At 40.0% G+C, this 18,381-nt stretch overlaps 1 protein-coding gene across 2 annotated transcripts in view; it reads left to right on the forward strand.

Moving 5' to 3' along the window:
- Positions 1-18,381, forward strand: part of dnc (phosphodiesterase dunce) — a 188,445-nt gene that overhangs the window by 70,778 nt on the left and 99,286 nt on the right. Inside the window, exon 1 of one of the 2 annotated variants that reach the window (XM_090410774.1) lies at positions 6,712-6,755. The exons of the other annotated variant lie outside the window; for it this stretch is intronic. Coding sequence (XP_090266900.1) covers positions 6,727-6,755 — 29 coding nt within the window. The 5' untranslated portion in view covers positions 6,712-6,726. Of the gene's footprint in view, positions 1-6,711; positions 6,756-18,381 lie in introns of those variants that run through there. 2 annotated transcript variants of the gene reach the window in all.

Genomic DNA, 18,381 nt, shown 5'->3' on the forward strand with positions numbered 1-18,381 from the left:
AACATCAAGTGTGTTGGGGTCAGTTGGTATATGCTTAGTTTGCTTTCAGTGGGTAGTATCGAGGTATCCATTTTTTCTGTGCGAGTGTCTGGTGGTTTATCTTCGAGTGAAGTCTCCACCATAACTTTTTTGGCAGATGAGTTTTCATTGAATGGGAGCATTTTTGAAGTAGTCTCTTGAGTAAGGCCATAGGTCTTGTGATTAATGCGCTCACCAGAGAAGCACTTGCGATCATAAAGTTCAAATATGGTGAAATTATCAAATGGTGGAATAGACATACATGTTTGAGTTGCTGTTGGCACTTTCTTAATTGCTACCTTCTCAGCATAAGAGGATCTCAGAACAGGTGTGATAGTGGCCAGCTTTCTTTTTGCATCCTGATATGTTATGTTTTGTTCTGTTTTAATTTTTTGTATCTCTTTTTCATCTTTCCATTTCTGACATGCACGAGAGTATGCTGGATGATCTCCCTGACAGTTGACACATATAGCTTTTTTTTTCACAGCAAGATTTATTTTCATGTTCTTTACTACCACATCGAGCACAGGTAGTAGAACCACGACAGGCAGTTTGGGCATATCCATATCCTTGACATTTAAAGCATCTCAGCGGGTTAGGGATGTACATTCTAACAGAACAGCTGAGATACCCTGCTTTTACAGATGTCAGGGGCCTAGGTGTATGAAAAGTAAGGATGATGTTCTTGGTTGAGACTAGGCGACCATCCCTGCGTATCAGGATGCGCCTCACACCCGTCACCCCTTGATCTTTAAGCTCTGAACATACCTCCTCATCAGGAACCTCAAGGAGATCCCATTCTAATATCACTCCTCTACTGGAATTGAGTGTTCTGTGAGGTGTTACTGCAATTTGTATTCCATCCATTGTCGTTTCTCTCAGTAGTTTCTCGGAATGTTGCTGACACGGTGTTTCCACGAGGATATTACCAGAACGCAATTTCTTGACAGTTTTGGGAGGTCCTACCAGTCCCTCTAAACCTTTTTGGATAAAGAAGGGTGACATTTTCCCAATTGGTTTTTCACCTGTTGCATGAACGATTAAAAAGGTTGGTACATTTTTGTTAGTATCCGATATCTTCTGTTTTCATATGCTGTGTCTATATTATCAATACTTGGTTGGTACTTTGTTAGGGTCCCTGAAACATTTCAGGATGAAGAATTCATATTTAAGGAATTTTTAATTCGGCGCCAGAGCTTCTCACTCACCACGGAGCCACATATGAACGCCCACTACCCGGAAAGCAAAGAATGCGCTCAGGAGTGGAACGCCAGGGCTACCCTGGACGCTATACCGGCACTGCAGCAGGTCTGGGATCCCGACCCTGGAGCATGGGGTGAGAGACTTACTGGAACACCGTTGACCTTGCAGGCAAGGGTCAACGGGCAAGTCCACTAGCCGATTGATTCTGGCTGGACCATCCAGGACCGGCCGTCTTGCCGAAGCAGGATCCAAAGTAGTGCAAGACTACCAGGATCCCCCTTTCCGGATGTCCACGGGTCGCACCGCACGGCAAACATGGCAGCAGGGCGTTGGAAAAAGGATAGTGAAAAAGAATCAGGAGAAGTAGAGCAAAGAATACGGGAAGAAAAGCAAAGAAAAAGAGGAAGAATGAAAAGGGCCAGTACCATCACTGGGAGGTCCCCCTCCACCACGAACAGGTGCCCCACATGGAGGGGTCCGGAATGCAAATAGCCAAGATTGGCGTGTTATGTCCTTACGGGAATAGACCTCTCTGAATTTTCGATTATAACTTCCTACACGTTACGAAATCGTTAATTGTGGACAAAACAGCCAACGATGACCACAAGCCTAATAGTGCGTTTTAAGCTCTGCTTGAAGACCACATTAACACACCTTCCGGGTTGCGCTTGTGTACTAGAAGAGATCGTCGAGTCTTAGGCTGATGTCCGTTTCACTGAGTTTTTATTTCGCAATAATGTTTAAAGTCGATAATACAAAATTCACTTCGGATGTTAACATTTTTGAAAGTAGGATTTTCTCCAAGACATCAAATGTTCCAGGATCATTTTCCTGGAACATTTGATTATCATTCATCAAGTACACGCGAGATTTTTTATTATATCGCGATTCTCCATCTTCAAATGCAGTCTACTTAAAATCACGCAAGGTGTTATAATCAAGCAACCCACGTGACTCATGACGTCAACATTGCGTACAGATAACATTATAGACCACATAACACTATAATAAAGCGCTGCAATAATCACGGAGATGTACTTCGTCTTGATTGCAAATCACCGTAGGGTAACGCTGACCACACGCCGGTATTATTCCACGACGTTCTTGCTTCACGTGCTAATGAGAAAGCGGAGGAAATTTGCAAATGAGGTGTTAAAGAAACGATGGCCATCATTCGTCGTTAATGGCCATCTGTCGCATGAACCGCTGCTTCCTGCCATCAAATACGGCAGTTCATCACGCGCGTGAGAGATGCAATTAGCTGCGTTGCTCATTTAGATAAAACTACGGGGACTTTTTTATTTCACGATCTTTTACGAGAGGTCCATTAAATAAAGTTATTTATATTGCGGGGAATGAAGGCATCAATGGATGAACGATCACTTAAATTGCCATCTTGCAGTCAAAAGCGTAGAATCTCTGGAGATGAATCCATCATCCTAAGAAATGCGTCATTTTCTGTCAATGGAACGGAGCTGGTGGGGGAGTGTTTCCATCTTTTCGACCAATCAGAAGACGCGTTTTAATTTCTTCTTGGTCATTACGTTTCCATTTTCACTTTTTCCATCAGTCTTTCTTGACCTCCAACGCTTCAGAGGAGAACAGCTGATGGCTTCGTTCCCAAACTCGTTCCAGCCACTTTCTTGATGATCTCTCTCTCTCTCTTATTTCTTCTTTTCTTCCTGTTTTACGCTAACGCAAAGATCCACACGGTACGATGCCGGCTTGCGAAACCAGATCGATGGAATAGGATGGTTATTCATTATTCCCATAGGCTCCCATGACTGTATATTGCGTGTGTTCTTCTAACCGGTTTTGCAGGATGAAAACCTGAGTGTGTTCGGGAGGGAAAAATCCTGCCACATCCATATGAGACCGGCTAACTGACGTTTGGGTGAAAAGCCTCGATAAAAGTTCGAACCCAAGTCTTTCCAATCAAAGGGAAGCGTCAAAACCGACTGAGCTACGGAATTTCGAAATTACCAAGTAATTTCGTTCCATCTATCTTTATCATCAGGAATAGTCTTATTAAGCGGTGCTCCTCGAAAACAACCTTCCCCTTCCCGATGAAAATAATAATATTTTCCTTTTATTCTCCTTAACCGCTTGCCCTAAGCATAACGTTTCTATAAGTTCTACGATCTTATTTGCAGGTTTAACATAATCTGGGTTTTTTTAACTCCAGGAACTTAGAATGTCCTCCTTCTTACCCACTTGCTTATTTTCTTTCCTTTCTTTAGTTTTTATCTCTGAACCAGAGAACAATCATCATTGATAATAACATACTGTCGTAATGTTCCTAGCTATGCTGCTCTACGATAGACGCTCTTCAACCAACAGAGTGTAGTTTGAATCCTACTGTGGACAAGAATGTTTGCAGTGGTTATATTCTAAACGAATAAGTTTCGGGGCCCTATACAAAATAACCAATTGTATTTACTTTTGAAAAAAGAAATTAAAAAGTTTCGCATATACCTCACACATAAAAAAAAAAAAGCTGAACCGCGTTCAGAGCGGGGCGATAGTAACTTGTTCCCGCAGTAAACAACACGCTCTCCCCCAATAGCCACTATATTGCAGAGGCAAGAAAAGCAAGTACTTTTATTATGTCAGTGAATAAGGTATGAGGAGTCTGTGTAATATATTTCTCAACAAATAGTGCAATTAGAGACAACTAGGATAAAAACGACACTAATGAATGAATCACGTGTTCCCTCATACAGAAACTATACTGTATATATAGACTCGAGCAAAAACATATGGCAAACACAGTATCTAACTAAAATCTGTTGTTATTAATTAGATGTATGTGAGTTCGCCTGTCTCAAAGCTGCAATAAAATTCAACCGAAAGTGTAAAAATTGGTAAACGTGTTTAAACTAAGAAATTCTTATAATGAATGTTTTTATGGCAGTTTCCCATATGGAATTCGGTTGAAGAGAGTTAGCATTTCATCTCAATTGTCAGCTATGCTTTTATCTTTCGGTTGCGCGATCTTTTGTTAATACCGCACCAATCATACGCACGTTTTAATAACCTGTCTTTGCTGTCTGTTTCGCGTTAGGCTTAATTACCGTAAAGGGAGAAAAGTCACAAAACAGAAAAATGTTCCGGGGGGAGAGGGCGGTGCATAGAAAAGTTCCGGGGCCAGGCCCCGGAGAACCTCGACTGAATTTAACCACTGAATGTTTGTGAATATTCAAGAGCCTTGAAAAAAGAGTTTCCCAATTATTAATGTACTAGAAGGTTTATAACATTTGCTCGTGAGATTAATGCTTCAAAACGTTACGTTATCCTTATACTAAATAACGACAGTCCTTTTGACCTGTTAATTGTGGCTCCACCTAAAGATCTTTTAGTTGATCAAAAATTGAATAAACCGATCCCAAGTATTAAACACGTGATATACGAGCCTTAGAGAAGTTAATTTCCGGACCATACACCCTTGCTTCCATTATTCCAGGTTGCTTTGGATTGTAGACGAGAAGCAACTATGGTTAGGAGACCATCTTATGTCAGTTTCTTACGTGCATTCTTCTGACTAGTTTGTCTGTCTTAAGGGAAAGAAACATTAGTTTACAGAAGGGGGGGGGACACTGCAATATCCGCAAAAGGCCCATTAATTTAGCTGCAGTTGAAGAAAAAGCTTTTCCAGGATTATAACAGTCATCTAGATGAGCGTTAAACCATTTGGATAGTTCCGAATGTTCATTGACATGCTAATTGGATTTTTTTTTCAGTTTTTTAAGCATTTTCTATCCGTTGTAAACAAGATTTTTAATTATTTAACTGCACTTATGCATATATCGCTCTTCTTTGTATGCTTTTTTTTGTTTCAATTGATCGCTATCTCTGAAGCCGTCGATAAATATGCGTAGAAAAAAAAAATTCCTCTCAACGAATTTGAATTAATTTAACATACAAGTATAAGATTTTCAATGTCGAAATCTAATATTCTTCAAGCTTCAAGGATTCCGTTTGTTAACAGCAAGGAGGAGTTTCTTCAACTTGTCATGCTGAGTGTTTTTGCGTCTTCTTTTTCGTTTCTCGAGACAGCGAAATTCAAAGGAACCACTTAACTTAAAAGGACGCCTGATTAAAAAAACGGCATCCGACATTGATGTCATCGAGATGTGTTTTGAAGTTATTTGGGACGTGAAGTGCTACGGGAATGTACCGAGAAAAAAAAAAAGGGTAATTAACGACAGAGTGCACTGGGATGAATCTTGTGCATGAAACATTGTCGGGTTTATGGAAATAGTGCAGACGTAGTCGGCGATGCTGTCCAATCTTTGAAATGGAAATGAGCACCGTAATGGCACATCCTGCTCTTTCAGGTCAGCAACAATCAATTAGTTTCTAAGGGCCCATCCACTCGACTTCCGCTGTATTTTTCGCTACTCCTTTTCACGATGCGATGTCTCTTTCGGCTTCATTATCCTTTTATGTAGGTGTACGCGCGCGTGTCACAGTCTCGGAATTTGGAAAGGGAAGAACTACGGGGGTTTGGATGGTTACCACACATGGCTGAAGTTTGGGGATAGTCACAAAGATTATTTATGTATTTAGTTTTACGATTCTTAAATGCTAATCTACAATATTTTGATATAAACACAGTAAAACGTTTATTACTTAAGATACGTGGAGTGTCATTAAGTATTGCTGATCTTGGAACGGCTGTACAAACTTACATTCCCCCACGTGTCGTTTAAATAGTTCAAAGAGGCCTGTTTGTTCGTTTACTTTTACGATGTCTTAAGTCAGCGGGCCACATCGAACTCCTTATGAAAGAAGCAACCACTTATATAAACCAAAATGGTGGATTTCTATTGCTGACAAATAACACAGAAAATTAAACTGTGCTTCCGAAGATAAGCACTCTTATGTCGGAGTTCTGCACCGGGAAAAAAACTAACCAGTTAACATTGAAGCATTGTTTCAGTTCCATCTCGCATTGCCGTGGACGGAAGAATTCATAACTCACAGCCATCATTACGCAGATTTTGATCGAGCACGCACAGCTACTTGGGCGTCTTAAGTATTATAAATATCTCCATGCTTCTTACTTTTCGTTGAACGTGCTATTTATGGCATTAAGAGAAATGGCTGTTCACATATTGCCGAGATAAAAATCTTGGCCGATAATATCTTACATTTGATTGCGTCATGAAACTTTACTCTGTGACGTCACACAACTGACTGGAATTCTTCGCATTGTTCCACTTGTGATTGCTTAACTTAGCACGCTTCACGGCAGGCTTTGTGGAACACTTTTGGTAAGGAACACCGCGGGGTTTTTTTCACCCCGCACGAGAGTGGAGATAAGGTGTGCCATTTTATATTAATAAGGCAGAATTAACTTGTCAAAATCCACATGTACATTTATATTAGGAATTTTGTTCGGTGATGATAGTTCAAAGGTTGACCGTATGTTTCTTGTTTGCAGGAGACGGACACCGGAACCCTTCGTGAGTCCTGAACGGTGCAGACATCATAAAGAGGGTGATGATAAAATTAAGCACCCACCTCCCTCTGTAAGTACTGGAGGGAGATAAATAAGCATGATGGGATTAGGGGCGAGTACACATTTATCCCGCCAGACGGCGCTATTATCTCCATTCCATTTTTTTTTTGTTTTAATTTAAACATCGATTATTACATCAAAACGACTGTCGCATTTACTTTTCTCTGTTAAACGATCACTTTATTTACACTGCTTTGTATTCCATCTGTCTCTCCTTTTTTTTGTTGGTTGTATTGTATTGATCATTGCCTGCTTCACACCGTCATTATTTTAGTTTACTAATCCTTTTTAGCTTAATGAGTGTTTTCGATAAGTTTCGTTAGTCGACACTGAATGTTTTTTAATCCTACGTTAGCGGCACTGTTTCGATGTTTTGTGTTTTCATTAATTTCACATTTGTACATGCATTAAAAACTGTATCTAATCTAAACAAAAGAGATTATCTTGAAATACTTCTTCGATTAGATACCGAACTCTCCATCCCCAATTTTTTTTTTTTTTTTTTAACTGCTACGTTGTAAGGTGCTGACAATGTTTGTAGAAAGACGAGGCATTTTGATGGATGGGAATAATTATTTTTCATGCATTTTTTTGAATAACAAAATGAAGTGGGAAATACAAACACCACAATATTGATGTAGACGAGCTGTAAATCAACTCTGAAAAATTCGCACTCAGTTCTATTTCTCAAAATACGAGTTTCACGAGGATAATCGCGAACAAATTTTGATGACCCCCCCCCCTCTCTCTCTCCATTGAACTAAAATATTTGGCTTCAATGCGTGTGATGACTGGTTGCAATTAGAATAAAAATAATCGTGCCAAACATTTCATAGGAGAAACGGAGTGCAGCGCCGCCTACCGTCAAAAATCGAAACTACCGGGGGAGAACTATTTTTTGTCATTTCTTTAAATAAGAAGAAACTAAAAATGAAACGCAGCAGGAAAAATGCGGTGTCATTTTACGACTCTGCGGACCAGAATTAATCGCATTCGCTTCCTCGATGCGTAGGAGGTTAATCGTACAGGAAAAGAGTGGAGTCGACTTGGCCACAGCAGACCTGAGTTGTGCGCCACAGGGTTGCGCGAGACTTCGAAAGGGGGGCTTGGGCCAGTGCATTGCCACTTCTGAGTTTGAAGCTCGTCGTGTCTTTTGCTTGCTCACGATGATGGGTCAGAGGTCACAGGTACTGACGATTCCATCCATTCGGCTAAGTTCCCCGGATGAAGATAAGAAGGAAGAGTCTTATTTGCGCGCCGTCGGCGTTCTGAGTATCCCTGCCGTTCATCGCAGACGACATTCCTGGATGTGCGGGTGAGTTTGATTCTTTATTCGTAAAGACATCCCATCTGTTTTTTTTCGCCTTCACTTCCAAGAAGTGAAAATGATCGCTCAACATATTTCTTCGGATAATGTACGTTTCGTTCGAAGGGGTCTCGTCAGTTAGCAGTGATTTCGAAATATCACAGTTTAGTCCGCGCTAAGATTTTTTTTTTCAAAGATAATTAAACATGCAATATGAAAATGGAATTGCGAATGTTTACTATGAGGAGAAGCTGATATCTCCGTAAAGGCAGGCGAACGGTAGGGCAAGGAGGAAGAATTACGTATTATTATGGTGGTGTCGAGAGTAGGCGCTCCATAGAAGATGTGCATAACGAGGCGTGATGGACGGTGTCGAAGTTAATGCAGTCAGGAGATGATCATAGATGACCTTCGTGCTATGTAGATCGTCCATTTGCCGATGCAGCAGTCGCCGAGGTGTATTTGCCAGGCACGTGCTGTTTGTGTATTACGTGTTTCGATGCTGTGAATACCGTGACTCACCAACTACCGTTGACGTACGTATCGATTTCCATTCCAAGTGTCCCGCCGAGAGGACTCACAAGCAAACCCACACTTACGTCATCGTCAATTGGTGTCGGTGCTTCGGAGGTCTTTGTTTCTTATAGCAGATCGGCACTTCGACCGATGGTTCCGTTCGCCCACACCACGCAAAAATCGAGCTACCGAATTTAATCGGCAATAAGCACTTGCATTCTAGAACTGGATCAGGTATGCAGTTTTAATTGCTTTAACTGCGCCGCTGGCGAGAAGCGGTATTAAACACGAAAGATGTTAGACATTTGCACGTATTCCAACTTCTCTTGCTCAAGAATTCTTATCTTAAGCTCCTCTACGATTAGTTAAGGAGAAAATGCCGGATTTTTTCCCTTCTGTAATCGTTTTTCTTTCATTTATATGTCGACAGCTGAAGATATTGATCGCAGTGAGTTGTTCGTTTGAGGCCGCTTGCTTTCCAAATTGATTTTTTTGCCATCGAGAATCCAATTGGATAATTGAATGGTTTTATCAGCATCGCGCTACTGCAACCTCTCCTCTTGGCGATAAAGAATAAAAACGTTAAATAAAGTTAACACCATCCGTTCGGCTAAGCCTACTTGTCTGTTTTTAAGTATTATCAGCGAACATGTGTTTCAATGCTGAGACAGACGTTCGCACATTAAGAGCGACATTGAGGCTAAATAAAGTAGTTATATACCAATAAACATAGCGTCCCCAATAGGGGAGGCTACATTACACGGAACCATTCTTCAAAATAATAATAATTACATCCTTCGAAAAAAATCAACCTTAGGCAACCATTCTAAACCTGATAAATTCGTGTCAACCATTTGCATTGTTCTGCGACGTCAATAACTGATTGTTGCGTCAGTCCTACAACTGTTCTAGTCATTATGATATTGATGGCCATTGGGCGTGGCCAAGCTTTCTATGCTTGGGATAGCAGATTTCATTGTGTTCCAAGAATATATTCGAATACATTGATGCGCTAATAACAGGAAGTAGAAGCGAATGAAAAGATAGGAAATGCATCTTTTTTTTTATTATTATTTGGAGGTTGAATTGCATTTTCCCCAAGTGATTACTTCGCAGCTAACTTGCTAAATAAACTTGTCACGCAAGACTACCATTAGTACAACAGTCGGGACTACCTGTAAATCTTCCCACGTGATATAAATGGAACCGTGGCACTCAGGCGAAGAAAACATCTTACAGAGAAAGACTCCATTTTATGATAACCGGAAGATGATAGGGATTTCTCCCTCCTATACATTACGACCATGTCCGTAGGGTGACCCCTGGGTATTATTCGTTCGCTAGTCTTATGTGCTTAGTAAATACTAAAAACATCGTTGGCGTGTTGCCAGGTGTGTCACGTGCTTATGGAATCTCCTCAAGGGGGATCTCGTACCTGCCAGATTTTGTGATGTAAATGGATGGTTTACTGCTGTTCGTATTTTCCTCTCTTCTCTCTCTCTCTCTCTCCCACAGGTTCATTAGTGTTTTTGGCGCGTATCGCATCAACGTCAGCCAGAAGCACGCGCTACACATGAGTATCCGAGAAAAAGTCGATCATGAGAAACGGCTCTTCAAGAGAGTGTGTTTAAAGAAAGGTGGCTTTATACCAATAACTTAGTTACGTGCAGTTTTTGAATCTAAAAATAAGCTGCTGACTTGCAATTGGGATCATTCCATGGAGAAGAAATGATGGCTCGTCTTCAAACCCCCCCCCCATTTCTAATTAATACGCCTTTAATCTGTGGAATTCTTTGCAGCAACAACAGTTGGCGCTGTCAATAATCTAAACAAAGTGCAGAATTCTCTTTGTCGCTTTTAAAAGTCGGAACTTGGCTCAGGAGATGTGGGCTTAAAATCGAAACGTGCAAAATGACAAGCGAAACTCGACAGTGTTCCTGTGGCAGTGGAATATTTTTAGTCTGCATTTTTTTTTTTTTTTTTTTTTGAAGTCTGCATCACTATTGTGCATCCGTGTATAAAGCAAATTCCTGAACAGAGGCGATAACAATGAAACACAGGATCCAGCGACAATGGAAATTTCTGTTTAATTAAAGGACTAGGAAACAATTGACTACGGAAATTTCAATCAGCAAGATCCACCATAAGCCCAGGATTATTTTCGAATCCATCCGTATTTCGTTATGTAAATTTCATCCATAAAAAGTTATGAACCCATCGTACATTAGAACGGTGAGCAGGTTAAAGGTTAGATAATCCATAAATCCAGTATTACAATGTGTATTGAAAGGCGTTAAAGATCGCCCATTAGAGGACATGTCGCTTGTAAATTTTTGATCAGTGGCTGGGAATGCTTTCTTTGGACAGATGAGTTCTCATGACATGTCAATGCCAAGAACAACGCCATTCAAAGCATTTTTAAATTACTGAAATAAAGAGCAAAAAGGATTCACTTCGGCGATGCAAAATTATTTAAATTAAAGGGATATTAAATCCTAAGAGCCTGTGTACCTCAGTAGAAGTGGCGTTTACACTCTACAGCGCTTGACCGCACGACGAAAGGCGTTCGAATCTAGTCGCCGACTAGAGGAACTTTTTCTAAGCCTTTTTTCGACCGGTTCCAGAGAGCCGATCTCTGGCACGGGCAAGAGGGTTTTTCCTCCCAGAAACTCAAGAAAATCGACCGTAGAACTCACATTATTTCAGACATTAAATATATTGTGTTAGGATTAGGGACCACCAGATGGCTGCACTTACTAGCCGCTTTCTTCACTGCTTGCCGATTAATTAGTGATAGCCTTGGGCCATCTATCTCTGATTGGCTACCAGTGGAGATTGAACTGCCCACTTAGTCTCCAAAAGTTAGATAGGGCTAAATGGCCTCGCCTATCCCCCGTATACGGGAACAAAAAGTCGTTAGCTGATTTTGATTTTTTGATAGCTGATATTAAATCCCACCTTATTTCAAAGCCGAATAAGAAACTCAAAGATAGCAATCTAAGAGTTTCATCCCGAATATATATAGTAAACTATAAAAGTTTCGGCGGATTGTAGCGTAAGCTAAAGCACGTAGTTCAACGCTAGGGCAACTCGTTGCAAAGGTGGATAAAGTTCTGGTCACTGTCCTTAGTATTTCACCTTAATAATGCAAAACCCATCTCCTAGGAGATATATGATGTTACGCATTATGAGGGAAGGTCACTACCCAGACCGGTTTCGACCTTTATTGAGGTCTCATCAGTGAGTAGGTAGACCTAGATAATACTCGGGTTGTAGTGAGTAGAACTTATAGCAAAGTATATAAAGCTTACGCTAGGATTCGCCGAAACTTTTATAGTTTACTATAAAAGTTTCGTCTTTGAAATAATGTGGGATTTAATATCCCCTTAATTTAAAGCATTTTTAAGTGCCATTTGAACTGCGCTTGCGCAGTTTAAACATTTGTAGTAGAATCCAGGTCATTCTCGATTAGTAAAATCACGGAGAAGTAAACCTGGGATTCGAAACCAGGTTTGATTATTCGTAGTAGAATAATGGGTTCAAATCCCTTCTAGAGAGTGTGGATGAAGTTACAAAGGAGGCAACTAAGTCTTTGGGGGAGGGGGGGTCACTGTATTATCTGTGACTTGTGTAGATTCCAGTTGGTTTTGTTGGAGCAGAAACATGAATGAGTTTTCAGGTGACAAAAATTCCTTAGAACCCGCTCACTTACGTTAAAGTTGGTATGAAAACAGAAGAAATTAATACATCGGCTCTGCTTTAGTTTTTTAGGCCACAATTACAGTTAAACCAACCATAGCTCGCTATTCGTCCTAAATAGACAGCATTCATATTCTTTTTCTGTTCGTTTATTGCCAGACAACAGACTGTCAGCAGCATAATTACTGTGAAATGCTTCGTCAAGAATGAAATAGGCTATGTTTTTAGCGTGCCGAAGTTCGAGTTGAATTTCTTTTTTAAAAAAAAATGACAAATCGAAAATAGTCGAGGACCTGAATAATGAAATAATATCCAACCACACTCTCATACAGCGTAGGAACATATAACATGAGCGCCCTCTTATGGTAGTAATAAAATTTCTAAATATTCGAATGTGACATCCGGAAAATTTTGAATGAGTTGAATATTTGATTGTAGGCTACTAAGAACTTTTTCCAAAAGTTCCGAATAACGAAAGATGTTCAGAACTTTTAAATCAGATTTTCTATTCAAAAACTCCTCCAAATCCCCTTTCCCATCTACGTCTGTATATCTATCACCTTTAGAAAAGATTTACATTTCGTCCAGTATCGCTCTGATGAAGAGGAGATGTGATCGTTGCTATAGTAACGAGTATTTGAAAAGGTGGATTTACCTTTATGAATTCTTTACTTCCGGCCAAAACAAATATCAAGAAAAACCTCAGGATCCCTTTTAGTCTGCAAATTTTTCCATTCCATCCTTCACACCACTTACAAAATAGATAATCCGGAATCCCTTAAAATCATCGGCGTATCAAGGGGTAAAAACAAGGTTACCTCGTCTGCTTCACTTCATGAAGCTATCCCTCTCTCTCTACTACATATTACTGATGTTCAGGAAGGGCTTCTGCCGTTTCTTTCTTCTTTTTTTTTTTCTCCCCCTACTCGCTACTTTTCGACCTTGGCTGAAATACATTTGGAAGCGTCCCAGAGACTCCCTTTAATAAATGATTGTATGTAGCAGCTGCTATCCCTCCATTACTTGGACAGATGGAACGCAAACAGGTTAAATTGGGTATACTTTTTTTTTTCCTTCTCTCATTCTCTTCATTCTGTGTTTTATACGTCGGTAATAACAAAAATCTAAAATCACCATTGATCATATATTGAAACGTTTATCTGACATTTCATTGTTGTAGTATACACGTGCGCACTGAGGCATGCGCCGTGTTTACACGAGTAGACTCGAGGAAAGCAGTTAGCGAGATAATTTTTAGGCTTAGCTAAAGAAATTTACATTTCATCAAATGACTCAGTCTACGTTAAGCTCTAATGCGCATGACCTTAGCTGCTCATACTAAGTCGTTTTAAGGACAGCAGAACATGCCACGAGTATCCATTAGTTCCAGCAGATCTCTTTTGAAGCATTGCTTTGTGTTCATTTATCATCTCGGAAAGTAATTCGACACCGAATTAAGCTCTGTCGATGAGTCCTTAATGAGCAGTGTGGCAATGAAAGGGTTACTTCCATCACGAGCGCGCTAATAATCCTCTCTCAAGCTGTTGCATTCACCGACAACACTCGAATGTGATAATGACCTTTTCCTCGTCGATGATTATGTGTACGAACCAACTATACGGATTCGCAGGAGCGGAAGCGACGAAGATGGTCAAAATGCTGCCGATTCTCCTTCGGGCTTTCTTTACTAGCAAAAGCGACGAAACCTAATTCTCACCTCGTTATTCATGTCAACATATTCGACCGCTAGAGGGCAGCACACGTCCAAAAAGTGTTTATTTTTCTTCTAAGGGGGTAGGTGGAAAGCTAACATAGATGCGCTCGCCAAGGAATGACGGCAGCTTACCGATAGGGATGGCGAGAAAATGAGGTTTACGATGCACGTGAGGAGGTTATTGATAGTGCCCTCGGGTGTTTCCGCCAGTCCTTTGTAACGCGGTGGTGTTTGGCGTGTGTGTGTGTGTGTGTATCGTGTGATGGAAGTGAGTCTTGATCCGTTCTAATCTCTGGGGTGGGCTCGATGAGGCGCTCTGTTTGCTCTGAGGGAAGCATTAACAGTACGTTCTGCGAAGCTGACGCGATTTCTTTTCATCATTTGAGACTTCGATTTATCTCTTGTGATGACGATGTGTGGCGCCATCTATCGTATAACTCCAAAACTGCAGCTATCAAGAGGTAGCAGTTTAAATTGATTTTTGCTACTGTTCTTAATCTTTCGCTTTTATAGTGTCCAGAGAGACGTAAGTTCTTGTTCTTTACTGGTCAGAAAATGTATGAACTTTAGTGAAATTATTGTCTCCTGTGTCCTTAAAAATGCATACCTTTTGCATAATAAACTCGTATTGTTGTGTTTTGTTTTTTTTTAGAAGTGTTACATTTTGTTGTCATGGTAACACAGTTCTGTTTGCGTATATCGGGTAGCTGAGTAGTCACGTATTTCCACTGTCAGCAGCATAATTATTATTAAATGCTTAATCAAGAATGAAATAGACTGTTTTTATCCTGCCGAAGTTCTAGTTAAATTTCTTTATAAAAAATGACAAATTGAAAACAGTCGATGGCCTGAATAATGATATAATGTCCAACTACAGTCTCATACAGCATAGGAACTTATAACATGAGCGCCCTCTAACGGTAGTAATAAAATTTCTAAATGTTTCCGCTATTGAGCTATGAGTTTTATATTATAGGTGGCGCTCGTCGAGAACTATAATTCCAACAATGCTACTACGGCTATTAACTGTTGCGCGAAAACAATTTAAAAATGTATAGCAAATCAGAAATATACTCGACTATTGCGCATATCCTTTTTAATTGAGTTCTGCGCATATCACTGCAATTGTTACAGATTTGCCTTTAGATGAACCTGGCATAAACAATACGAGGTGGAGATGTACGCCACATGGCTTTAGGCATGTTTAAATGGCTCTCTTTATATTTATTTTCTCTTTCATAGCCCAATATAAAAACATTGCTGTGACATTTGAAATACTCTTAATGGTTAAGTGCGACAGATAAATACTTTGTCAAGCTAATTATTTACAGAAATGCTTTGAAAGAACCATAAAGGCTGGCGCTAGTTCAAGAACGCTCTCTTAACAACCTCATTAGCAATTCGCAGAACAAGTACGGGAACAAAGTGTTGCTAATGACGCGAACAAGTTCTGCTGCTAAAGTTTGACAAACTTTTTTATTTTTTTCTGAACTGCGTATCTAAAGCGAACACGAGCACCCCCACAATGGTCGCTAATTAAATGAATTCTTCGCCGTCTTAGGAAGTCTGCTTTCCAACACCCTTCTTGCATCAATAATAGCTTTTCGGAGGAATACTGCAAAGTAGAAGTGGCAGATTAAAGGAAGTATTTTGGCGAAATAACCCACAATTCTTCCTCTCCTTACAGTTAATTATACGGTCCCCTATAATAACCAAAATAATGCTTTTATGAATAGCAGAACCATCCCAAAATGAGTGTGGAATTATAAGTAAAATGTCCGTAAATGTTTTCTGTACTGTAGTGACGGGAAAATAGATAGCTTCCTTACAAGTCATCTGTCTTCATTAAGCCTTTCTCGACACCTTAATTATTCTACTAAACAGCACGTGTGCTGTTCCTGCAATCCCTTGCAAAAGCAATGCTTTCTTAATTCTGTAATTGATAGTCGCGAACATCCAACGCACTCAGTTTTTATTTAGTACTTGAAAATGCCGCTAGACGGAGCTATGCTTTCAATTGTTGGCTAAGCATAATACTTGTTTTTGTAAATAACATTCGCAAAATTGCCCTGGGGGGGGGGCTTCCGAGACAAAAATTTATTCCGTATTTTGAGACTGTCTTAATATTTTTATTTTACGCTATTCGTCAATATCAGCGTAAGTGATATTTGTGTTCGAAAAGCGATGTACTAATTCATCGTAATAGAAGAGATTTAAAATAATTTGAGCCAACGTCTACATGACGTCCTCAGGAAGTGACGTCAAAGCATCTCAGACGATGAATATTCGGCTTTGAAAAGATACGTGCTGGCATATCTTTTTGTTTTGCACGTGGTGGAAGGTCTCCTCGCCACAACTCAGTTGTCGAGAAGACGCATTCCACCTCCGTACGAGACCGGCTATTCACCTTCAGACAATTTTAAGTAAAATGAGTACGTATTCTATGAATGCTTGCAGTAATTCATAAATTAAAAAAAAAAAAAACTCAACAGCAAATAAATCTCATAATTTCAGCCGAATCAACTAAGGCTATGAGTCCAGTGTATTACGAGGGTGGTCAGAAAAGTTCTCGGCCTAACAATAAAAAACGAATTTATAATTTCAAAATTACTTTTATTTGTCAACATAATCTCCTTTAAGACTAATACATTTATGCCAGCGATCTCTAGCGCCATTATCCCGTTCCTGTAGTGATTCTCAGTAAGATCCGCAAAATACTCGTCTACAGTTACAATCACCTCTTGATTCGAAGAAAAATGCTGACCAGCGAGGAAGAGATAGAAGTCAGAGGGAGCCAAATCTGTGAATAGGGTAGATGTTCCCACAATTCAGAGTGCAGATCCCTTAATTTTCCCACTGCCAAAACACCTTTGTGGGAAGGTGCATTGTCCTGATGAAAGATGACTTTTTTTCTTCTGCAAACCAGGTCTTTTCTCAATTTTTTCGTCTAGTCTGGTTAAAAGATCGGAATAATATTCCCCGGTTATTGTTTTACCCTTTTCAAGATAATTAATAAACAAAATGCCTTTAGCATTCCAAAGAACCGATGCCATGACCTTTCCGTCTGATGGAACCGACTTTGTCTTCTTTGGCGCTGAACAACTGGGTTCTGTCCACTGTTTTGATTCTGGTGTGTAATGGTGAATCCAAGTCTCATCCATAGTAATAAATCGACGCACAAAATCAGTTTTATTCTTGTTAAAACGCACCAAGCACTGTTCAGAAATTTTCATGCGAGTGCGTTTTTGATCTGCTCTGAGCAAACGCGGCACCGATCTTAAGCAAAGCTTTTTCATTTGCAATTCTTCATGCAAAATATATCCTACACGTTCTTTTGAAATGCCTATAATCTCAGTGCACTTTGACGCACTTTTACTCGTCGGTCATCCATACCATATCGTGTGCTTGATCAATGATTTCTGGTGGTGTTACACTTTTTGGACGTCCTTCACGTGGATGATCATCTTCAAGACCTGTACGGCCACGTTTAAACTCTGCAGCCCGTTTCTTAATTGTCGAAAACGAAGGAGAAGAGTGCCCATAAACTTTCATGAACTTCGAATGAATTTCTTTTGCCGTTAAACCTTCTTTTACAAAGAATTTTATAACCGCACGATACTAAATTTTATCCATTTCAAGGGATACAGATAACGCTTTTGCTTCAGACAGCTGTATAAAACAAACTACTTGATAGAATGACTTGCAATTTCACTTGGATGCTTATGACAGATGTACCAACTGAGAAAAAATAAATCTTGCCGATAGTGTTTCAATCTATGGTCGAGGTCGAGAATTTTTCAGACCGCCCTGGTATGTTTGTTAACTGCGTGTGTTTTTCTGTGTGATTTGCCTGTCTGTTTTACTGGATCCAGTTGTGGCGAAGAAACCCCCCCCACCTCTGCACGAGACTAGCTACTCACCTTCAGTTGAAAAGACCTTTTATGAAAGGTTCAAACCTCGATTTTTCAACCCGAAGAGCGTCATCGATACCGATTGAGTTTGGGTATCCAAGAAAAGTCAATACATCGGAAGAATGACACAGTTTGTGAAAGACCTAGGTTCGAATCGAGGTTAGATCTAAGGTGCAAAAGAATATTTACATAAGAATAAAGGATTTTTCTTCCAGAAATTCGATTCTTACCTTTCTCAGTTTTCCAAGAAACAAACTCGCGACTAACTGAGAAAATACTTCTCTACTCTCTTCATAGCCTAACCTGTTTACAGTGTTAACTTTAAAAAATAATCAAAACGTACAGTCTTCAGTAGTCAAAATGGTGGAGTCATACATAATGTGATAACAGGTCCAACCGTGCCAATTTGTACATCAGCCAGAAAAGGCAAATATACATCATTATTATAAGACTAAGTGCTAGAATAATAAAAACTCGTTTCTTGTCTTCC

Source organism: Typopeltis vanoorti, chromosome 20 (genome assembly GCF_054136105.1).
Source record: "Typopeltis vanoorti isolate ZY-2024b chromosome 20, IOZ_Tvanoo_1.0, whole genome shotgun sequence".
Taxonomy (NCBI): domain Eukaryota; kingdom Metazoa; phylum Arthropoda; class Arachnida; order Uropygi; family Thelyphonidae; genus Typopeltis; species Typopeltis vanoorti.